Source organism: Salvelinus sp. IW2-2015, linkage group LG28 (assembly GCF_002910315.2).
Source record: "Salvelinus sp. IW2-2015 linkage group LG28, ASM291031v2, whole genome shotgun sequence".
NCBI classification, from domain to species: Eukaryota; Metazoa; Chordata; class Actinopteri; order Salmoniformes; family Salmonidae; genus Salvelinus; species Salvelinus sp. IW2-2015.
The window spans coordinates 15,043,667-15,067,001 of record NC_036868.1 but is presented as its reverse complement, the minus strand read 5'-3'; the positions used below and the strand labels follow the sequence as shown (position 1 = coordinate 15,067,001).

The 23,335-nt window shown below is 42.2% G+C and overlaps 2 protein-coding genes across 2 annotated transcripts in view; one reads left to right on the top strand and one right to left on the bottom strand.

Annotated features, from left to right (window-relative positions):
• LOC111954147 (inositol-trisphosphate 3-kinase A) overlaps positions 1-17,328 on the top strand; it is a 51,106-nt gene extending 33,778 nt beyond the window's left edge. The window contains exons 3-8 of the mRNA XM_023973651.2: positions 2,454-2,553; positions 2,944-3,157; positions 4,353-4,557; positions 7,261-7,362; positions 10,986-11,057; positions 13,875-17,328. Coding sequence (XP_023829419.1) covers positions 2,454-2,553; positions 2,944-3,157; positions 4,353-4,557; positions 7,261-7,362; positions 10,986-11,057; positions 13,875-14,096 — 915 coding nt within the window. The 3' untranslated portion in view covers positions 14,097-17,328. The remainder of the gene's footprint in view (positions 1-2,453; positions 2,554-2,943; positions 3,158-4,352; positions 4,558-7,260; positions 7,363-10,985; positions 11,058-13,874) is intronic.
• Positions 17,329-21,033: 3,705 nt separating this feature from the next.
• Positions 21,034-23,335, bottom strand: part of stum (stum, mechanosensory transduction mediator homolog) — a 35,157-nt gene continuing 32,855 nt past the window's right edge. Inside the window, exon 3 of the mRNA XM_023974556.2 lies at positions 21,034-22,996. Coding sequence (XP_023830324.1) covers positions 22,962-22,996 — 35 coding nt within the window. The 3' untranslated portion in view covers positions 21,034-22,961. The remainder of the gene's footprint in view (positions 22,997-23,335) is intronic.

The window sequence follows — 23,335 nt, the reverse complement described above, 5'->3', positions numbered from 1 at the left end:
GGACGTCCAGTGAGGAAATAACACAGTGTAACCATCAGCAGAGCACAGCGACTAGGCTGGAACCCAAAAACACACTCTGCCATTAAATCAAAATCAAATTGTATTTGTCACATGCTTGGTAAACAGCAGGTGTAGACTAACAGTGAAATGCTTACTTACGGGTCCTTCCCAACATTGCAGAGAGAAAGAAAATAGAGAAATAATAGAAAAGTAAAACACATAATAATAAAAAGATAATTAGTAACAATAACTTGGCAATATACTTGGAGTACCAGTACCGAGTTGATGTGCAGGGGTAAGAGGTAATTGAGGTAGAATAAAGTAACTGATAGTAAACAGTTGCAGCAGCTTATGTGATGAGTCAAAAAAGTTACTGCGAAAAGGGTCAATGCAGATAGTCCGGGTAGCTATTTGGTTAACTATTTAAACTGTTTAGCAGTCTCATTGCTTGGGGGTAGAAGCTGTTCAGATTCCTGTTGGTTCCAGACTTGCCGCTTGCCGTGCGGTATCTGAGAGAACAGTCTATGACTTGGGTCGCTGGAGTCTTTGACAATTTTTAGGGCCTTCCTCTGACACAGCCTGGTACGGAGGTCCTGGGTGGCAAGGAGCTCAGCCCCAGTGATGAACTAGGCCGTATGCACTACCCTCTGTAGCGCCTTGCGGTCGGATGCCAAGCAGTTGCCATACCAAGCGGTGATGCAGCCAGTCAAGATGCTCTCAATGGTGCAGCTGTAGAACTTTCTGAGGATTTGAATGCCCATGCCATATATTTTCAGACTCCTAAAGGAAGTTAACCATGGCTCTGATCATATGACCTTAGTTAGATTGATACCATCCTAATGATTTGATAGCAGCAGACACCTAACACCTTTTCTCTGAGGTGATAGGCTCTCCGTTGAAAAGTGTCCCAAATCGATGGGTACTAGATTGCCAAGCACAGTTAGCTAACCATCGGCAGCACTGGACTGGTGTGTGAATCTGACCATCTGGAGGTGTTTCTGCATGAATAGGTGCTCAGTATGTGTACACTCTAAACAATATTGGGTTGTCTGGATGACCCGACTGCTGGGTTGCAGGCATTGGTCACTTAGTTGGGTTGTTTTCTTTAAAAAGAGTAGGTTTGGGTTGTTGATGCTGGGTTATTGGTGCTGGGTTATTGAGATATGACCCAGCGAGTCAGATCAGGAGACTGGATGAGTAGTTTAGTAGGGTCGTGGCTTTCATATAGTTACTTTTAGCCACCCGTGAGAGTAAATGTCATTGCTGTTTATCTGTACACATGTTAAGGTTAAACATTTAGATTTTTGTAGCTTCAAAGAGGCTTACAGTTCCCTAAAAGCCAATGGAAATCCCATTGTTGGGATAGATACCACCTTATTATAATATGTAATAAATAATTTTTATATTCTAGAATAATGTGTAAAATGCACCAAAAAAATTAAGGAACATTTCAACTGTAAACTTAACATGACTCTCACAGGTGGCCAATAAGATCTATCTGAAATCCACGCCTCCAATAAGCCACTCCTCCTGAAAATAACCTGAGGATTACATTAAAAAAGACCCAGCTGCTAGATCAACCCAGCAGCATGAAAATAACTACCCAACTACCCAATTGATGATTAAATGAACCCATGTTTGCGTAATCCCAACAACCCAACATGTTGGGTTATTCACGCAACCCAACTGGCTGGGTCAAAATAACCCAGTGTGTGTCCTGTCCAATATTTACCCAGCACTGGGTTACCAAAGAACCCAAATTGGGTTGTTTTTAACCCAGCATTTGTTTTGTGTTAAAGCAGCAAGAGCAACTAAATAAGCTCTTATCCCCAATCAATGAGCTGAATACTGACTTCAGACTGTTATTATGAGTTGGGTTGGAGGAAGTATATTATACCATTTTCTGAGTTATACTGAAATAACTGGTATTATCACGTTTTCCTATAGCCACAAATAATTTAATTTATTTCATATGGGAAAGCATTTGTACTCTAGTGTAAACAATTGCAGATTCTTCTCCTCAGCAGTCACGTGGAGAGACACTGGATGTCTTATGTATGCAAATTATTTTTTGTTGTTGTTGTTTCTACTTTTTGTTGTTGTTTCCTGTGGTCTGTAATAATTCTGTGGTGTATGCTAATATTGGTTAAGATGTGTGCCTGACTCTGTGACTGTCTTCTGTGAGAGAAATCCCTGTTTGAATCATCAACTGCTAAGTAATACACTCAACTACATCAATGAATGACAACAAAAGGAGTCAAATGTTAATGTGTGGTGGGCTGTATTCTAAATGTAATAAAGTAACAATGCCGTCCACACACAACAGAGCATTGTTCTGTGTTTTTTTCTCTTGTAATACTACAGTGCTTGTAATGAAAACAGACGAGGATTGTGCGAGGAACACAGCGCACAGTAGGTTTACTCGAAGCGTCCTCTGTTTGTCATCCATACAGCACAAGTCATGGAAGAAGATCAAGAACATTGTCCACTGGTCTCCATTCGTCATGTCTTTCAAGAAGAAGTACCCTTGGATCCAGCTGGCGGGTCATGCAGGTAGGCCTTGACAACGCTGCCTCTGGAATGCGGGGATTCTGGGATAAGGCTATGGAAGGAATGTGTGTTCTGTGTTCCGCTCTCCTTCTCCTGGCTGGATTGGATACGATACAGTGGCCATTGGCCAGTGTGTTTGGAATTCAAATCTAGTCTCAGGCTAAGTGTTGGGATATACTTGCAAATCATATATTCAAAGGCTCAGTACTAGGGCATAACTAAGAGTTTCATCCTATTTGTATATACTGTAGCTAGGCTATCTGAAATGGAATGGTCCATTCAGAATCAGATACRACCTTTTCTTTAGCAACAGGACAAAACAAAGTAAAGCAGGCCTACTGTGAACACTGAACATCCTCTAATGTTTTTATTGCATGTTTTGGTTCCTCTCAGGCAGTTTCAAGGCAGGGGCTAACGGGCGTATCCTGAAGAAGCACTGTGACTGTGAGCAGCGCTGCTTGGATTGGCTGATGAAAGACGTGCTGCGTCCCTACGTACCGGCCTACCACGGAGACGTGGAGAAGGACGGGGAGAAGTACAACCAGATGGATGATCTGCTCTCTGAGTTCGACCTGCCCTGCGTCATGGACTGCAAGATGGGTGTCAGGTGAGTGTGGGTTGACGGACCTTTATAGGCAGGTGCATCTCTGTGTTGAAGTTACACATAGGCACATATCTCAGTTTACCCTCTGGATATCCTAATCTAAACTTTTTGGGGGTGAATGAAAATAGACCTTAGATCATTGTTGGACATCATTGTAGCTCTCAGACCTCTTTGTTCCATTTTGACAGGTTAGGGTAAGGTCCAATATTCAATCAGGCAGACATCCATTAGGCGTAAGGTCTAAGAGTGACCATCACACTCCTCTAGAGAGGAGAGATGTACTGTAGCCAGCTGGCCCTTCTCAGACACACCATGAGTTAAATCAGCCTGTGGGGAAAGTATTGGGAAACAACTTCCATTCCTTTGGGTTCATTATTGGGCTGCCGAACTCCACATACTGTACGTGTTACAGTTGTCAAAATCTCCCTTGTTACGTTTACATCAGATGTATACCAGATATGGGTATACCGAGACACTTTGCAAAGTTATTACTGACCAGTGAAATATTGGAGACTTTGAACTGGGTGCTAACAGGTCAGGCCTGTTTTGCTACAGTATCCTGTACTCTACCGCTGTGACGAATAGCTTTGTTGACCGGTGGCCTTCATCACTCTCCCTGCTATATCCCTCTACTCTCATCTCCTTTCCTCTCTAGCACAACTTTGGTTGTGTGAGCCTTCTCTGGAATGGCCGGGATGTTAGGAAATGATAAACCAGCCCCTCCAAACACAACAATTTGGTGCAGTGCTAACAGACTAACGCCTGGCCTGTTCTTGATGTAGCTGGCTACTGCAGGAAGAATGAGAAGGAGAATTTGAATCTAGGAAAGGTTAAGACAATCCCTTATTCAGGGATGAACTGAAGAGAAGGAAATCCCTCCTCCTGTCTTCACTGCAATAATAATTCTACAGTATAATTGTTATGTGAAAGAAAACAGATTCTCTTCTTCATTCACATGTTGTCCCCTGGGGCATGATCACTCAACGGCTTTGTCAAACAAGATCTGAATGATCATTATTGTATTGCACAATGTTTGCACAATATATTGTACAATGATTGTATTCTAAGAAGTAGAGTCAAATTATCCTTTATATTGGCTCATAAAAGGAAATTAATTTGATTGCTGGACTGGTTACAACATAAAATCTCATTCAACAAAGTCAGTACCAAACAGATGTAGCTTCTCTATCCACCAAAGGACGTACCTGGAGGAGGAGTTGACCAAGGCCCGTAAGAATTCCAGTCTGAGGAAGGACATGTACCAGAAGATGGTGGAGGTGGAACCCCTGGCACCCACCCCAGAGGAGCAGGAGCAGCAGGCGGTCAGCAAGCCCCGCTACATGCAGTGGAGAGAGACCATCAGCTCCACCGCTACCCTGGGCTTCCGCATCGAGGGCATCAAGGTAAGCCACGGGACGGATCATGCACTGGGATATACGGTAGAGCAGGGGTCGGCAACAGGAGTGTTTTTTTTTGGGGGGGGGGGGGGTCAAAAATGACTATAAAATCACCAGGATTTCAGCAAAAAATAAATCTGTTTAATCAAGGAAATCTGTTCCCAGCTATTGCCATGGATTTTTAAAAAAGAGACGTATATGAGCGTGTCTCAATGTAATCAAAGTTTTTAAAAAACCTACAACATTTGGGCTTAGTTGTGGTAAATTTAGCAGAGTACAAATTATTATAATTATGTTCCGGCCCCCCGACCATCCACTCTGACAAAAATGGTCCCTTGGCTGAATCTAGTTGCCTATCCCTGCCGTGGAGTGATGCATTGTGACATAAAGTCATACTCTGTAAAACTAATTTAACAGTCCATTATTTGAAGAAGTAAACACTATAAGAAAGGTGTCACGCCCTGACCTGAGATATCTCTGTTTTCTTTATATTTTGGTTAGGTCAGGGTGTGACTAGGGTGGGTACGTTAGTTTTTGTATTGTCTAGGGTTTTTGTATGTCAAGGGTTATTGTAGGTCTAGGTGTTTTGTATGTCTATGGTGGCCTGATATGGTTCCCAATCAGAGGCAGCTGTTTATCGTTGTCTCTGATTGGGGATCATATTTAGGTAGCAATTTTCCCTTTGGTGTTTGCGGGTTCTTGTTCTATGTTTAGTTGCCTGTCTGCACTATCCATATAGCTTCACGGTTCGTTTTGTTAGTTTGTTCAGTGTTCATTCGTTAAAATAAATAAGAATGTACGCATACCATGCTGCACCTTGGTCTCCTCCTTCCRACGGCCGTGACAAAAGGTGACCAAATACTCCATCTGTCAGTCTGTACACTCAGTAGTTACTAGTTGATATTATAATAATTAAAACAGTAATAATGTGAAATTGAGAGTGTAATTCCACTTAGAAGGGCTGACCGTGATGGTCCTGCTTGGTTTGTGTACAGACATACCCTGCAGTCGCCCCTTAATAGCATTCTTCATACTGAGGGTTGCCAGGGCCAACAGGAAGGAATATCCTCTATTTGGTGTCAGTGTGTATAGAGTGTGTTGCGTGTTTTTGTCACACATAGGGCCTGCTTGTGACACCTCTACTGACAGTAACTTCAGTTGCTGACATGTCCCATTTGCTCCTACACACCATCAGTCTCCTTCAAGCTGAAACTAATAGATTCAATGCAGCAGCACACAGACAGACAGACTGACTGACAGACAGCCTGATCATGTGATTCTGCCTTAGTAAAGCTAAGCACACTAATAATCCTATTCGGAGAAAGCTGGGTGCAACAACAAAAAGAGCATATCTGCAACATATTCTTCCAAGACAATTAGATGACATGGGTCTAATTCCTCCTAAAGCCAAGAGGGAGAAATCCTGGCTATGTTTGGCCGTAACACCATCTTCCAGAATCTGTCTCCTCTAATGAGGCCCTGATATTTGACTCTGGAGGGCTTAAGACAGATGTGCAGGATGAATAGTTCAGACTGGACTGGCAGCGTAGGGAGCAGTGGCAGCAACAGGGCTGTCCGGAGTTTCCACTCCTCTGTCTCTCTTTCCCGACTCCAGCCATGTCGATAGATGGCCACGGCCCGCAGAGCTTTGATGGCTCTCTCTGTTGTCATGACACCAGGGGTTGCCCTCGGAGACTGTGTGTAGAATCAAAAGGTTCTGTGAGTTTTTAGAGAGCACACAGCTGCTGTTGTGTCTGTTGGGCCCCAGCTCAATGCCCATATTATTATTTGCCTGCATTTCTACGGAGACAGTAGAGCCCAGTGCTGTGGTAGAGTTACAATATGAGCACATTAAGTGTGTGGAGACACGTCCTCCTGTCTTAGATGATGCAAAACGTTGGGCCATTTTCCTGTTTTAGTCACCTCTTTCAGCAGGGTTTTGCTGCTTAAAGAAATGGCTATGCATAATAGTATAGTACTGAGTAGTAGGAATAAAGGAGTCCGCATGCTTCCCAGCCGAAACTGTTTGGATGAGTTTGTGCATACAGTATATTATGATGACATTTTGTGACGTTTTAGACTTCGGTGAGTTTTTTTTCGGCTGTTCGGGCAGACAATTATTTTTCTGGAGGCAAGCCGAAGTCGGTAGCCGAAGTCTATGYCCCTTCATCGGTGATTGGTCAACAGTAGGGATTCTTCAATAAAGTCTTTGTTGTCATTTAACGAGAGATGACTCGTTTTCATGCACATTTCTTCAGTTAGAAATACTGAACCAAACATCTCAGTTACAGTAGATATAAAATGTATATAAAATAAGATCTCCTCGGCAAAAACGTCAAAATTAATGAACGATTTCTTTAGTTATCTTAGATGAATTCGGACTATTTTGAGGAAGCGTATACTGGCTACGGCTTCTCAAAATGAACAAACTATTGCCTCTTATTCTTTTAAGGGAGTATGCGAGCACACTCGTTCGGTTTGCTTAGCTGACTTTCGCTAGCCGCCAGCCTAACCGAAGCGTGCTGATGCCACGGTATGGGTCTGACTTCTGAAGCTCTTTAGCCTCCCCTTGAATGACGGAGGCCTTTGTATCAAGCTAGCAGTGTGTGTCACATGTATACGGGGGACCTCRGACATCATGTAATTGTTGGAGGCCCCATCCTGCTGGACTCTAAAAATATCTGCCTTTGTTTCCCTTCGTCTGTGCAGAAGGAAGATGGGACGGTAAACAGAGACTTTAAAAAGACCAGGAGCATGGATCAAGTGACAGAGGCATTCAACGACTTTGTCAAAGGAAACCAGAACATCCTGGTGAGTGTGTGTGCATGTGTCTCTGTGATTCTTTCGGGGTGTGTTTGTGTGTGAGCCGGAGCCCCCTAATGCTGCGGCAGACCTCTCCCTGCCCCATGGTCAAATGGCCCCTGGAGGGAACTCCCAAGGACTTCCACCTCTCTAATGGCCCAGGAAGTGAGGTCATAGCCGGGACGGCTGTGTGTGATTTAGGTCTCCCGGGGTCCTGGAAACAGAGAAGGGAAATTAAACACTCAAACAAGATGTCCTCCATTCCATTCCACATTGGTTTGTCATGTGTTTATCTAGCACCACTAGGCCCAAGCCAAGGCGGGCAAGCCAAGCCAAACACACTGTATCTGTCACTGTGTGGTGGGCCTTGGCCCTACTGTTGTGTACTTAACTGTCACTCATGTGTGGTCTTCATCTCTCTCTCTACTGAGCTGAGCTGTTGTCCCATAGGGTTTTGCACTATGGAGTTATCCTAATTCATAGAATGGTCTGTTTATGGGTAATGTTCTGTAATGAATACAGGGCCTGTATCCGCAAAGCGTATCAGAAAAGGTCCTAGGAATCCAGTAGCGGTGTGTGGGTAAAATCACTGTGGAAGCCAAGCCAGGAAAAAACTACTATTACATATTACTATTGACCTACAACATGGTCAATCAAGTTAATGTTTCCAACAGTTTACTAAACAACTACTGATTTAGAACCACAGAGAGCTACAACAAGTGAGCACTGCATCCGCTATTCCAGCACCATTTCAACTTTTAAACATAATCAAATCAACTAGGCTATGGGGGCCGATTCCAACTTAGGAAATTACGCCTTTCTTACGCACGGCTTTCCTACGCAGTTCTCAGTAGTTGGTATTCAGACTTACATTATGCAGGTTCGTAATGTGCTTTGCAGGTGTGGTTCCCTTGCACGCGCTGAATAAATGTAATTCAACTGCTGAAAACCCTCCCAGTTTTCATTCAATAGGATTTCAGTACATTTATCTTAAGCCATCCCTTTAAATACGGTTTACCTTTAATTGGACTTTTGTCCACAGACTAGAATACATTGAGAGAACAAGTTCAGAAAATTGGGATCAAAGAAAGAATGCCATCTATGCATCTTCGTCTCCGTTTCAGCACCAACTGGTATTTAGGCACATTTTAGGGTTAGGGAAATGGTTTGGAGAGCCTTTAAGCACAACATATATTGATGAATAAAAGATACAGTGGTTTGATTCATCCTGTTGTCATATTCAAGTTCATTCCATGAAATAATGGAAGGTGTAACACATGGAATGGATTGAAGCAAAATGGAAGCTACTGTACAAATTGAAGGAAACTTACACTGAAGTGACAGTTATAAATGTATGTGGGTATTACTGACAGTGGCCTCCGATAGTGGCTAATATTTAACATGATACAAATTGTAAAAAAGAAGAGAGGAAAGCCTGGGCATAGGCTATAATTAAAACATTATAAAGCGCATACATCAGCTCGGCAGGTTCAGCCCTAAAGAAGCCTATGGCTTGGCTGTCCAAATTTCATCCACGCAAATTATGAGGGCACACAATACAAATTCGGAACAATGGCACAGCTATTTATAGCCTATTTCACTGTGGAAAAGGGGCCGCAATACATGTCATGATGATATGACTTTCAGTTTGATTCCATATGGCTGGTTTCACATTCGTCTCCAGAAATTAAAAGGTCAGCAGGTAGCCTAGCGGTTAAGAGTGTTGGACCTGTAACCGGAAAGTTGCTGGTTTGAATCCCTGTGCAGTCTGTGTGAAAAATATACTGATGTGCCCTTGAGGGAGGTACAGTACTTAACCCTAATTGCTCTTGTAAGTCGCTCTGGAAAAGAGTGTCTGCTAAAATGTACATAAATCGAAATATAGGGAACAATTGCTATTTGTATTTACAATCCCCTTATCCAAACGGATGACTCATTTACCTAGMTCTTATCCATCTATAAATTACAGTGCATGGAGAATGCTGTTATTTCTATCGGGAAAAAAGAAAGTACACTGAACAAAAATATAAACGCAACATGCAACAATTTCAAAGATTTTAAAGAGTTACAGTTCATAAAAGGAAATCAGTCAATTGAAATAAATTCATGAGACCCTAATCTATGGATTTCACATGACTGGGAATACAGATATGCATCTGTTAGTCACAGATACCTTCAAAAAAAGTTAAGGGCATGGATCAGAAAACCAGTCAGTATCTGGTGTGACCACCATTTGCCTTATGCARCACAACACATCTCCTTCGCATAGAGTTGATCAGGCTGTTGATTATGGCCTGTAGAATGTTGTCCCACTCCTCTTCAATGGCTGTGTGAAGTTGCTGGATATTGGCGGGAACTGGAACACGCTGTCGTACACATCGATCCAGAGCATCTCAAACATGCTCACTGGGTGACATGTCTGCTGAGTATGCATGTCATGGAAGAACTGGGATATTTTCAGCTTTGAGGAATTGTGTACAGATCCTTATGACATGGGGCCGCACATTATCATGCTGAAACATGAGGTGATGGTGGAGGATGAATGGCACGACAATGGGCCTCAGGATCTCATCATGGTCTCGCTGTGCATTCAAATTGCCATCGATGAAATGCAATTACGTTCGTTGTCCGTAGCTTTTGCCTGCCCATACCGTAACCCCTCTGCCATACATGCTGTCTGCCATCTGCCCGGTACAGTTGAACTAGGATTCATCTGTGTTCACCATGGGGCACTCTGCCATACATGCTGTCTGGTACATCTGTGAAGAGCACTCTTCTCCAGCATGCCAGTGGTCATTGAAGGCAAGGATTTGCTAACTGAAGTTGGTTACGACGCCGAACTGCAGTCATGTCAAGACCCTGGTGAGGACGACGAGCACGTAGATGAGCTTCCCTGAGACGGTTTCTGACAGTTTATGCAGAAATTCCTTGGTTGTGTAAACCCACAATTTCATCAGCCATCTGGGTGGATGGTCTCAGACGATCCCGCAGGTGAAGAAGCCAGATGTGGAGGTCCTGGAGGGGCGTGGTTAGGCGTGGTCAGCGGTTGTGAGGCCGGTTGGACATACTGCCAAATTCTCTAAAACGACGTTGGTAGAGAAATGCACATTAAATTCTCTGGCAACAGTTCTGGTGGATATTCCTGCAGTCAGCAYTCCAATTGCACGCTCCCCTCAAACATGAGGCATATGTGGCATTGTTGTGTGACAAAATTGCACATTTTAATGTCCCCAGCACAAGGTGCACCTGTGTAATGATCATGCTGTTTAATCAGCTTCATGATATGCCACACCTGTCAGGTGGATGGATTATCTTGGCAAAGGAGAACTGCTCACTAACAGGGATGTAAATAAATGTGTGCACAACATTTGAGAGAAATAAGCTTTTTGTGCGTATGGAACATTTCTGGGATCTTTTATTTCAGCTCATGAAACATSGGACCAACACTACATGTTGTGTTTATATTTTTGTTCAGTATATATCCGGTATCCAGTATAATAATAGTTTAGTTTATGTTTTCTTCTGTGTCCTTACAATTTGAGAAATACTGAAAGTTTTTCAGCTCAGATTTTCCCATGTCACCCTGGGTAGTTTTAATAATACATCTTGTGCTCTCATCTGTCTGTTTTCAGAACTGTTATCTGCACCGACTGAAGGACATTAGGGACACTCTGGAAATATCAACCTTCTTCAAGACCCACGAGGTAAACAAATCTATTTTTTGTCCTCCGCTGGTATTTTTGAGTTGTAACATTTACCGAAATGGAAGCATTTGAGATCCGCCCATGTACCACTCAACTGATACAGGAGGCTACAATCTGTGCCGTGGAAACCCATGAACAATGGCATTCACACAAACACCAACCAATCACAGGACATTGTTATTCTAAACAGGAAGCGTAGTCAGGCTTCTGACGATGCTGTGGCGTTTCAGAGGAAAGGTTGAGACACAGGCCCTAGAACAAACCTCTCTGGAATAGCCTATGTCCTGCTGCTTAGGTGGAGTCAAATACAGGGTGTGTACATTAAGTACAGAGTGTGTCTGTTAATCCCTCAAAAATGCCTACTGTATTTGACATCAGTGGGTCTTTATAGTGACATTTTACTTAAACTCAGGAATAGCTGATTAATACGATTATTTGGAATACCATTTACATCAACCATCTGTCCAGACATACTGTAGTGAGACACACCTGTAACATACAATAGTATTTTCCCCTTCACCTAACTACAGAAAGCATAGAACTATTTGATCAAATATGCATCTGATCTTCTAAGTCGGAAGATAAAGTATAACAGTAAATGAACTATGTACATACAGTTGTCAAATACAACTGAATCATGATGGACCTTTACAGTAATAATAGGGGTGCTTGAAGAATGTTGATTTAATGGGCAGATATTTACTCGGTGCAGATAACATACTTAACGTGATTATATATGGCGATTATAGACAGTACTAAACAGGATATGCTTCATTAGGCTTCTCCGACTTTATTCTTACATTTATTTTTGGGCTCCCGAGTGGCGCAGCAGTCTAAGGCACTGCATCTCAGTGCAAGAGGCATCACTACAGTCACTGGTTCAAATCCAGGCTGTATCACATCTGGCTGTGATTGGAAGTCCCATAGGGTGCCGCACAATTGGTCCAGGTTTGGCCGGGGTAGGCTGTCATTGTAAATAAGAATTTGTTCTTTAATTTATTTGCCTATTTAAATAAAGGTAACAATAATTAAGCGCTTTGAGATTCGATGAAAAGTGCTATACGGTGCCTTGCGAAAGTATTCACCCCCTTGGCATTTCTAAATTTTTGTTGCCTTACAACCTGAATTAAAATAGATTTTTGAGGGGTTTGTCTTTTACATTTACACAACATTGAAGATGCTAAATATTATTTATTGTGAAACAAACAAGAAATAAGACAAAAAAACTGTTCACCCCCCCCAAAGTCAATACTTTGTAGAGCCACCTTTTGCAGCAATTACAGCTGCAAGTCTCTTGGGATATGTCCCTATAACCTTGGCACATCTAGCCACTGGGATTTTTGCCCATTCTTCAAGGCAAAACTGCTCCAGCTCCTTCAAGTTGGATGGGTTCTTTAAGTCATACAACAGATTCTCAATTGGATTGAGGTCTGGGCTTTGACTAGGCCATTCCAAGACATTTAAATGTTTCCCCTTAAACCACTCGAGTGTTGCTTTAGCAGTATGCTTAGGGTCATTGCCCTGCTGGAAGGTGAACCTCGGTCCCARTCTCAAATCTCTGGACAACTGAAACAGGTTTCCCTCAAGAATTTCCCTGTATTTAGCGTCATCTATCATTCCGTCAATTCTGACCAGTTTCCCAGTACCTGCCGATGAAAAACATCCCCACAGCATGTTGCTGCCACCACCATGCTTCCCTGTGGGGATGTTGTTCTCGGGGTGATGAGAGGTATTGGGTTTGTGCCAGATATAGCGTTTTCCTTGATGGCCAAAAAGCAAMATTTTAGTCTCATCTGACCAGAGTACCTTCTTCCATATGTTTTGGGAGTCTCCCACATGCCTTTTGGCGAACACCAAACGTGTTTGCTTATTTTCTTCTTTAACAATGGCTTTTTTTCTGTCCACTCTTCCGTAAAGCCCAGCTCTGTGGAGTGTATGGCTTAAAGTGGTCCTATGGACAGATACTCCAATCTCCGCTGTGGAGCTTTGCAGCTCCTTCAGGGTTATCTTTGGTCTCTTTGTTGCCTCTCTGATTAATGCCCTCCTTGCCTGGTCCGTGAGTTTTGGTGGCCGGCCCTCTCTTGGTAGGTTTGTTGTGGTGCCATATTCTTTCCATTTTTTAATAATGGATTTAATGGTGCTCCGTGGGATGTTCAAAGTTTCTGATGTTTTATTATAACCCAACCCTGATCTGTACTTCTCCACAACTTTGTCCCTGACCTGTTTGGAGAACTCCTTGGTCTTCATGGTGCAGCTTGCTTGGTGGTGCCCCTTGCTTAGTGGTGTTGCAGACTCTGGGGCCTTTCAGAACAAGTGTATATATACTGAGATCATGTGACAGATCATGTGACACTTAGATTGCGCACAAGTGGACTTTATTTAATTAATTATGTGACTTCTGAAGGTAATTGGTTGCACCAGATCTTATTTAGGGGCTTCATAGCAAAGGGGGTGAATACATATGCACGCACCACTTTTCCGGGGTTATTTTTGTAGAATTATATGAAATAAGTTATTTTTTTCATTTCACTTCACCAATTTGGACTATTTTGTGTATGTCCATGACATGAAATCCAAATATAAATCAATTTAAATTACAGGTTGTAATGCAACAAAATAGGAAAAATGCCAAGGAGGGTAAATACTTTTGCAAGGCACTGTATAAACGTAATAAGTTACTATTATTATTAAAATGGCTACCATACACACATTCCAACTCTATTTGAAACTTTCTGTCCTAGCCTATTGTAAACAGATTTTTTTAGTTTTGGTATCAGTGTTTTGAGGACTAAGATGGATCCCTCTCTCCTTCCCCAGGTGATTGGCAGCTCACTGCTGTTTGTCCATGACAAGCGTGAACAGGCCAAGGTGTGGATGATAGACTTTGGGAAGACCACCCCTCTGCCTAAAGGACAGGTCCTGAGTCACAGGGCCACCTGGGAGGAGGGCAACCGCGAGGATGGCTACCTCTATGGCCTGGACCACCTCATAGACATTCTCACCCACATGGTGGTGACCCCAAAGCCAGATTCACTCTAAAAAGGGACTGTTCCCCCCCTCAACTCAATCCTAACCCCGACAGGACCACCACCTCGCACTACAATGACGCCTCTGATGTCCCCAAAAAGCTACCCCTCCCTCCCTTATTCCCCTTCTCCCCTGGCCCCAAATATCAAACTGTAACCACACAAGTGTTTTGTGTAAACTTGTAGATTCTGTAGCCTGGCGGGTAGGAGCGTTGGGCGGTTGCTGGATCGAATCCCCGAGCTGACCATGTAAAAATCTGTTGTTCTGAGCAAGGCAGTTAACCCACTGTTCCCCGGGCGCCGTGGATGTCGATTAAGGCAGCCCTCTGCACATCTCTGATTCAGAGGGGTTGGGTTAAATGCAGAAGACACATTTCAGTAGAATGCATTCAGTTGTAATATTTGTAATACTATTTGTAATATTCCCTTGCTGAATTCTCCAATGTTTATTATTAATTTGTACCTCATTATGTAATAGTGTACTTGAGATTATGTGATGTGCCTATATTCATTCCAGTGCCTTTGGAGGGAAAGTAGAGAAGGTGGCATAAGTTAATGCACTCCGATATGTAATTATAACCTATTTTATTAAGGCTAATGTTGACATTCCTGTAATCCAAACCATTGAGGAGTGACTGTCAGTTCAGAGGTCAATGTACATGAAGCAGAGRGAGTGGGCGACTAACAGGAAATGGCCCTTAACCAAGTGAGAATGAGTTTGCATTCTAAATATGCCAAGTGCCTCAGCCTTTCAGCAGACATTAAAAGACCAGGGCCCAGTTTCCCAAAAGCATCTTAAAGGGATACTTCGGGATCTTGGCAGTGAGGCCCTTTGTCTACTTCCCCAGAGTCAGATCAACTAGTGGATACCATTTTCATGTCTCTGTGTCCAGTATGAAGGAAGTTAGAGGTAGTTTTGCGAGCCAATGCTAACTAGCATTAGCGCAATGACTCAAAAGTCTATGGGTATCTGCTAGCATGCTAGGACCCTATGGTTCTAAGATGAACTTAGTCTTAAGATGCTTTTGGGAAACCAGGCCTAGGTTTTATTCTCTTATTTTAATGATTCCATTAGTCAGAGATGACATCACCTGTGACTCCGTCATTAATGTATATCGTCTACCACTGTACACCCATAATAGTCACTGCTCTTAGAATGAACCCACCCCATCCTGTTTTCCTAGGATCCTGTTATTGTGCACAAGACAGATGGTGATTGCTGTTTGCATGGCAATTTGACATTCATATATACCATTCCTGCCTGATGCCCAAACATCCTGAGGTGGCAAACAAAACGAATGGGGTGTTGTCTGTCTACTGTCTATTTATTAAGTCTACAGACAGAGAGATAGGCATTTAACAGGTCAACATTGTCATCATTGTCTGTTTGGATTCAATTTGCATTGAGTCATGTTTTTGATCACAGTCGGATCACACGCGCATGACATTGACCATAGAAAGAGTAACTTGCATGGTATGGGCGTTAATACCCTTTTTTAAATGTTTACTTCAGGGTTTAATAGTCATTCACCTTTAATAGCCATATCACATACAATAGTCCTAGTTATGAGAGTGAGGTGAGTTTGGCCTTGTTTTGAAATGACTGTTCTCTCACCTATATCTAAGGAACTGAGAGGGGTGTGGTGTGTTAGGACTGCAAACATCATGTCCTAAAGAAACAGCTCACTTCTCCACGGCCTTTAATGGGTGGAGCTTGAGGCAGTTGATTCTAGCAGGACAAACTGGACCAATAGTTTTGACCAATACCCAAGGTGTAAAACTTTGTGCTTTACTTGTCCTGTCTTTGAGTGCCGTTGAACTACTTTACCTTTGCATCAGGGTTATCAACCTGAAACTTTTCGAAATAAGTACAGTTTGGTATGTTAAAGTATGACTTGATATTAATGGCCTGCACTGTTGGAGCTCGGAGCTTAAGATGTTCACTGTACCCTGCATTTACATCTGCAACCCTGTGCATGTGACTAATACACTCTCTGAATCTAAATCTAATGTGATGTACAGGATTGTGGGACATTTGCATGAGAGTGAGACTATAGGTCCATTGCACTGGACCAGAAAGGACAGAAATAAAGAGTAGAGTGTCCTCTGCTGTTACTGAATTGTATTACATTGAGCAGCATAAAACAAATGACATGGGTGCATTTTACAGAAACACATTGTGACTTTGATTTTAATATGTTGCCTTTATTCTCTTACTTCAATATTTCTTCAGTAGCTTCTTTCAAATCCCTCTGTCGTTGTGCTTGTCGTTTTTGTGAAGTCTCTTAGAATGATATACTCATGACCATATTTATTTCTTTGTGACATTTGCACAAGAACACTAATGCATGTGTTTTCATTGTTGTTGAAAGTCAGTCATTATATAATCATTTAGTAGGTCACTGTAATATAGGCCTGACTCACTGCTTCTTACAATGTGTAAATAATACTGTATGTTTTAGAGATGAACAAGAAGTCTGCGTTCTGTGCACTCTACCAGGCGTTCTTTTGTGCCTTGTGACACCTATGATCTGTAGACCTGGTTTTGGGCTACGCTGGCCACAGAGTGGTTGACATGGAGATTGCCATAGCAACCTCATCTGTCATCCCTGGTCCAGGTTGACATGATTGAGTGCTTCCTCTCCCAGCCTTGTGCTGTGACACTGTGGGGACATTGCGCCTGAGATCCTCTGCAGGGTTGGGGTTCATTCCAATTTCATTTGGAATTCTTTAATTCGCTCATGAAGTGGAGAGTTACATTTAATTCAACTATCTTCAAGTTATGTAATTGTAATTGAATTGAAATGATATTGTTTGGATTGTTTGAATTTAAATTTAATTGGCATTGGAATTCAATATTGGTACATTTCCTAGTAAATTGAATTAATGCACTTAGTATCAAACATTGACCGCAGGATTTGTTTGAAATAATTTCAACTTATATTTCCAGTGTAGCTAGGCTGTCTGAAAGCCTGAGGAAATTGAATTCGAATTGGAATGTGGGAATTGTTGGGGATAATATTGAATTATCTCCGAATTCAAAGACTGACCTGGAATTTTTATTGAATGAAATGTAATTTACAGGGAGGTGTGGAACAAACCCCACCCCTTGTCTTCAGGTCATTGTGCTGTCACCCCATGGATCTGCTTATGTAAATCATGTCATCATGTCAATACTGCAAGCAAAAATATGCTTGACTGTACAATTTTTACTGTAGTAAATTTGAACAATGGCTTAAACGCTACCATGTGTGTGTGCTTTTTATTTTAATGTACAACGTGCTCTCTGCTACGGTAACGACACAGGTAAGTGTAGCTATTCCACATGGGCTTCTTGTCAAGCACATTTCACACAGTCTGCTCTTAATCTTTTCATCATGTCATATGAGACTAATCTCTCTCCCCGTCTCCCTCATCTCCCTGTTCTGCTTGACCTATTTTCAGAGCATGTATAGACATTTGACCAACCAGATCTCACAAGCACAGGGAGATGTAGCCACATTCGACTTGGAATCAGATCAGGTAAATCTAAGGAGGTACATGGCAGCATGCTTTCAGAGCTCCCCGCAGAGAGGAGAAGTACATCATCCCACCCCTAAGGCCTCTTCGCTACATGGGGTATTGTCTAAGAATATACCTGTTCTAGGTAGTGTTGTTTTTACCAGAACATGATTATGGTCAGAGAGTAAACACTCACACCAACTGTTCACGTGACAACTGACAGGCATGGAGCCACCAGCACCTGGAAACACGACAACAATCAAGCATCAACACGTTTAGAAGAACCCCAATCCTAGATGAGGAAGGTCATAATTAGACATATATGAATCTGCCACTTGACATGTAAAGACAAATACATCATTTGCTGGTGCTGTAGGGGTTTGTTTATTAATCATGTTTGTCTATTTATGTCTCCTCTTAGTCATCAGCTCATTACAAGGGTCATTTTCAACATGACATTGTAGCAGATAAAAGTGTTGTTCGTATGTATGTACCGCTTGGCCACTAGCTAAAATAAAAATATAATGTCAACAATCCCAAGCACTGAAAGTATAAATAGAGAATAATCTAATTCTATGATGTGGTCAATTACTGTATAACAAACGGTTGATTTCCGCTGAAATGGTTACAGCACCGAAATAGCAGCAAATCTATCAGTGTTTAGATCAATGTTTCAGATCAGGCTCTTTTGTTTGGGTGATGGAATTGCTGTTCTCTAGTGGCCAAACTACATCATGACAAGCAGATGTTATTTGTTAGATGGAAGGTCAGGGGCATGAGAAGCACTACATTTCCACAAACAGTATAATTCTCTGCGTGCGTCAGAGTTACAGCTCAAAATAAGCACTACATGAACACTAAAAACAGAACTAATGCAGAAGTGTGAGAGGAGGTGGTGTGGCCGTGGGAGAATGATGATGATCTTATTGAGTTGCTCGGGTGTTTTTTCCCCAAAGTAGGAGAGGACTGCCTTATTTAGTAACGCTTGGCCTGAGTCAGGCGGTTGGCAGGGAGCCTGAACAACGCTTCTGGCCTGGGGAGAGGGAGGCTTGGAGAGGGGCCATGCAGGAAACCCACCCATACATCCTCTCTTCTTCTCTCCTCCCTCTCTTCCCCATCCATATTCGTCACAATATACTGTAGCCAACGGCTGGTATGTGTAACAGGGTAAGCCTTTCTGCCTGTCATCTCGGGAAGTGTCGATATAAAAAGGCTCAGGGCTGATCGCCAGAGATGACGACAGATGACAGAAAGTGATAAAGCAAATCTCAGCCATGGGGTAAGGATGACATGTCAGCTGCACAGGAGGCTGATGAGGGGAGAACAGCTCCTAATAATTTCCAGAACGGAGCAAATGGAATAGCATCAAACACCTGGAAACAATATGTTTAATGTATCTGATACCATTCCACTCATTCTGCTCCACCCATTGACACGAGCTTGTTCTCCCCAATTAAGGTACCACCAACCTCCTGTGGTCAGCTGTCATCAATTGAACTGGGTGTAATATGTTCAGAGAATTTCAAACACTGTACTTTTTTCATGTCTTGAAGTTAGTTWGCACATACATTTTGCTGGGAAGTACAGTTCTGTCAATCAGGTTATGGGAATTGCCCAAGATGTTTATGGATCACCGTGCCGACATGCCCAATTAGCCCCTGGGATAGGTCTATCGCTGGTCTGTATGAATCACCGGTCCCCTACTGGAAAGTGAAATCAATTAATCACCCGATCAAACAACAGAGCAATCCATGAGGTCAATTTGTAGAGGTTGCATTTTAACAAATGTCATTAATGCCATTCAACAGTCCTAGCTGATTGCATTAGTGTGAGGGACATCACGTCCATGGTAGAAATTGCCCAAGATGCATGCCACAGTCAGAACATTTTGGGCTTCCCGGCTTCTGACGATAGACCAAACAATTATGTACAGCATACATCACAAAGGATTACCTTTACTTTACATAAGCATGTGTTGTTTATTCAGTGATGTCACTGAGAAACAGAGCAGCTGGTGATGGTGAGAACGCTTCTTGTACATTCCTCAGCCAACAGTATCATAGGAAACAGAGAGCGTGGGATGCTGGAGTCCCACTTTACAGAAACACAGTGGAAGTGTATGTCATACTCTGATAACCCTCAGACTAGAAGCAGAGCTGTGTCCTCATCATATCCAAAGGATCGAGGAAGCACTGTCTCCCATTACCTTACATTCACTCACATTCTCTGGGACAGAAAATGAACAGCCCGCTGAGAGGTAGGACTCCATCAGATAGGTGATGTGTGAAAATGAATGACATTAGGCATCTGTGTCAACCAGTAACGTGAGGCACCTTGAGTTATAACCAAGAAGTCTCTACTAGAGATCAGCGTAGCCAGGTTTTCAGTGGCACCATTGCTAAGATGAGCAGTCTCTTAGTCGTTTTATAAAGTTCAGAGCGCCCCCTACTGGCCTGTAATGTCATGGTTGAAACAATAGACTAATGTTCTTCTCCCACCGAAGGCTCTGGGATCAAATCTCTACCGTCTTGGTGTATCACCATCTTACCGTCACCTTACTGTCTCCTAATCACTAATAGAATGCTGTGTACTGTCTGTCGCTGTCTGACAAGATCCAACATGAAATGTCTGTTCAACCAGGAGAGAGAATTCCAAATTTGGAGAAAAGGGATCCAATAGCCTGCTATCAGAGGGAAGGAATCCTTCCAAGACATATTAAAGACAAATACTGTAACAATATCCTTTTTACTGTTGATTCAATAGAGATGATGTTTGTCTGTCTGCTGCTTTGAAGCAGTGAAAAAGAGAATATCCAAGGATAACCATTATCCTGCACGCTACATCAATGACACATTGTTTTACAGTCTGGTTGCATTTTCAACAATAAAATTGAGAAGCAAAAGACAAATTGCTCTACGTAAATACCCTCTTATACAACATTCCATCATAAACCTTAGACAATTGATCTTAGGACAATTGTCTGCCTACCCACAACAAGCCACACCGAGGTTTTCTAATACTTTTGGGCCCTGTACTGACCACTAGAGCGCGCAGGCAGCTTTGTCTCTCTATCACCTCTCCCGCTCAGCTCTGCACAATGGCTGACCCCTCCCTCGCTATCCTCCCGTCCCTCAAAGCCTCTGTGTCCCCCAATGGCACCTTTGTTCAAGTGCTGTTGTCGTAGCAAGTGGAGAAGTACCAGAAACCTCTCAACAGTAGGTCTGCTTATGAGGGGGAAATCTGGTTAACTATCTGCTATTAACAGTCTGGATCAATGGGAATGGTCTACTAACAGTCTGGTTCAATGGGAATGGTCTAGTAACAGTCTGGTTCAATGGGAATGGTCTAGTAACAGTCTGGTTCAATGGGAATGGTCTAGTAACAGCTCTGGCTGATCAAGACAAGAGAGAGCCTGTTAAAACTTCCACATATTCAGTACAAAAACAGAGTTTTTCATGACATACTTTGTTTATTGAGGGTATCACTTATATTTGATGTTCTGTACACCAATGTGATTTTACAGCTTTTTGTTGCAATCATCTTATTTATTCTGTAAAATAATTGAACAGTTAGAAGTGGTCTTTAAATTTCACAAATACATTGAATATCTCCTTTTGTGAAAGTAGTTGCAGTCTCCAATGAGGATTTTATATTCTTCACAATCCATTGCATTCAAGTGCAGGAATATGAAATGTGACATATCAATGTTTGGAGCTAAATCTTTTTCTTTATACTTTTGTAATCCGTAATACTTAAATAAACTCATCACACACTCTTCTTCAAACACAAGCCACTGACGAATGCTTCCATTCTTGAATCTTGACAAAGTACAAGATTAAACTGCATAACTTAAAGTATCTATCTGAACAAAATATAATATCTGGCAGACTGAGTTAGCTACATTCCTCTGACACTTTTTCAAGCTCCTGTCAGTTCTCACCTGGGTCTGTAGGCTATTTAAGGGAATTGACTGTAATAAACTTGTTTAAAAAATAGATGTCTTCAAAACACAATCAAAGCGTATGCTACCATCTATGTTTTTTCACTTTTCTATTATTTCTAGCTTAATAATACCACTATTTAAATGGATCATACAGCACAACTGGTCGCTTTAGTAGTGTCTCACGCTTCTCCTGCCATTTGCATGAGGCAATAATAACCAATTACATTCATTTTAGTCCCACGTGTACACACAGACACTTAATTAATGGACAGTATCTATGGCAACTGGCCCAGAATGATTCACTGAACAATACACTGACATTGAACAACAAAAACAACAACCAATAAATAGTAGTACAAAAGTCACAGAAGGCTATAAATGTGTGTGCGTGTGATGTGAGTAGTCTTTATATATGATAGACATATCTGAAGAACGATACAAAGGTATCCATGCAGAATATTACTGTATATAAAACAAGGGCATCTCCATATGCCATAAGTTTTAAAGGCCCAGTGCAGTCAAAAATTTGATTTGTCTGTGTTTTATATATATTTCCACACTATGAGGTTGGAATAATACTGTGAATTCGTAAGAATTATGATGATGCCCTTTTAGTGTAAGAGCTGTTTGAAATGGCTGCCTGAAATTTCAGCCTGTTTTGGTGGGATGAAGTTTTGGCCTTCCATGGTGGCATCACCATGCGTTAAAATAGTTAATAGACCAATAAGAAAGAGAGTTCCAAACCTCTCTGCCAATAACAGCAAATTTTCAGTTTTCCCCTCCCTACTCAAACCACTCCCAGACAGTCCTAGCGAAATTCTTGCTTGAGTAATTGCCCTTTTTGTTTCTTTTTGACCATTTTAACGGAAAACTATTACAGTCAGGTACTTAATTGTTACCAAGAAACGATTGATATTGAGATAAAAACGGCTGCATTGGACCTTTAATAACATCACATACTATACAATCCTGGCGGGCTTGACAGGCACTGGTACCATCTTCAGTCTACTGAAGTCTACTAGTCATAATAAGAGTGTGGTTGAACAAATGATAATATACACAGAGGAATAAACTGCACATTTCATTTTTTTCATAAAAACCTCTGAACACTGAATTAGTGCCCCAGACAGGATGGATAGTCCTTAGCACACAGTATAGTACTGTACATACAGTTGGCACATATTCATAATTCATTCTGTTATTTTCTTCACAGGACACTTTGGGCACATGTAGAAAACACCTCTCCATCAATGTTGACGTGCTCCTCATTCTACCACTGAGCTGTGAAGTGGTGCTGCAGCAGCATACGGTACAGTAGGTAGGGTGGGGTTAAGCCTGTGAATATCATCCTGCCTTGGCTCTCCCCCAAGGGGGATGTTGTGTTAGGAGACAACTGTACATCAAGGCTTCACGTTGAGCTGGGCTGGGCCAGCCTTAAACCTGCTGGGGAACCCTCTGATCCCTATAGCCTGGAGGAGAGAGAGGGCGCAGTGAGGTTACACATCACCTGAATAAACTGAGTGCAACAGCCTGGGGTATAAGTGACCCCTGAATAACCTGAGTAAACTGAGTAGGGCATAATGTTTCCGAGTGAAACTTTAAGATATAAGAGAATTACATTTTAATATATACTATTGGAAAATCCTTTAGAAAACTCTTCCCAGACATGCACTGCTGAGGCAGAGTCCTGATCTCAGTTGCAGATCCAGAACAGCTCAGAAGCATAGTGTCTTCGCTGATCTGTGACGATGCAAGCTGCAAAGCATGCTCGGACTGGGACAGGGCTGAGGACATTCAGGGGACCATTA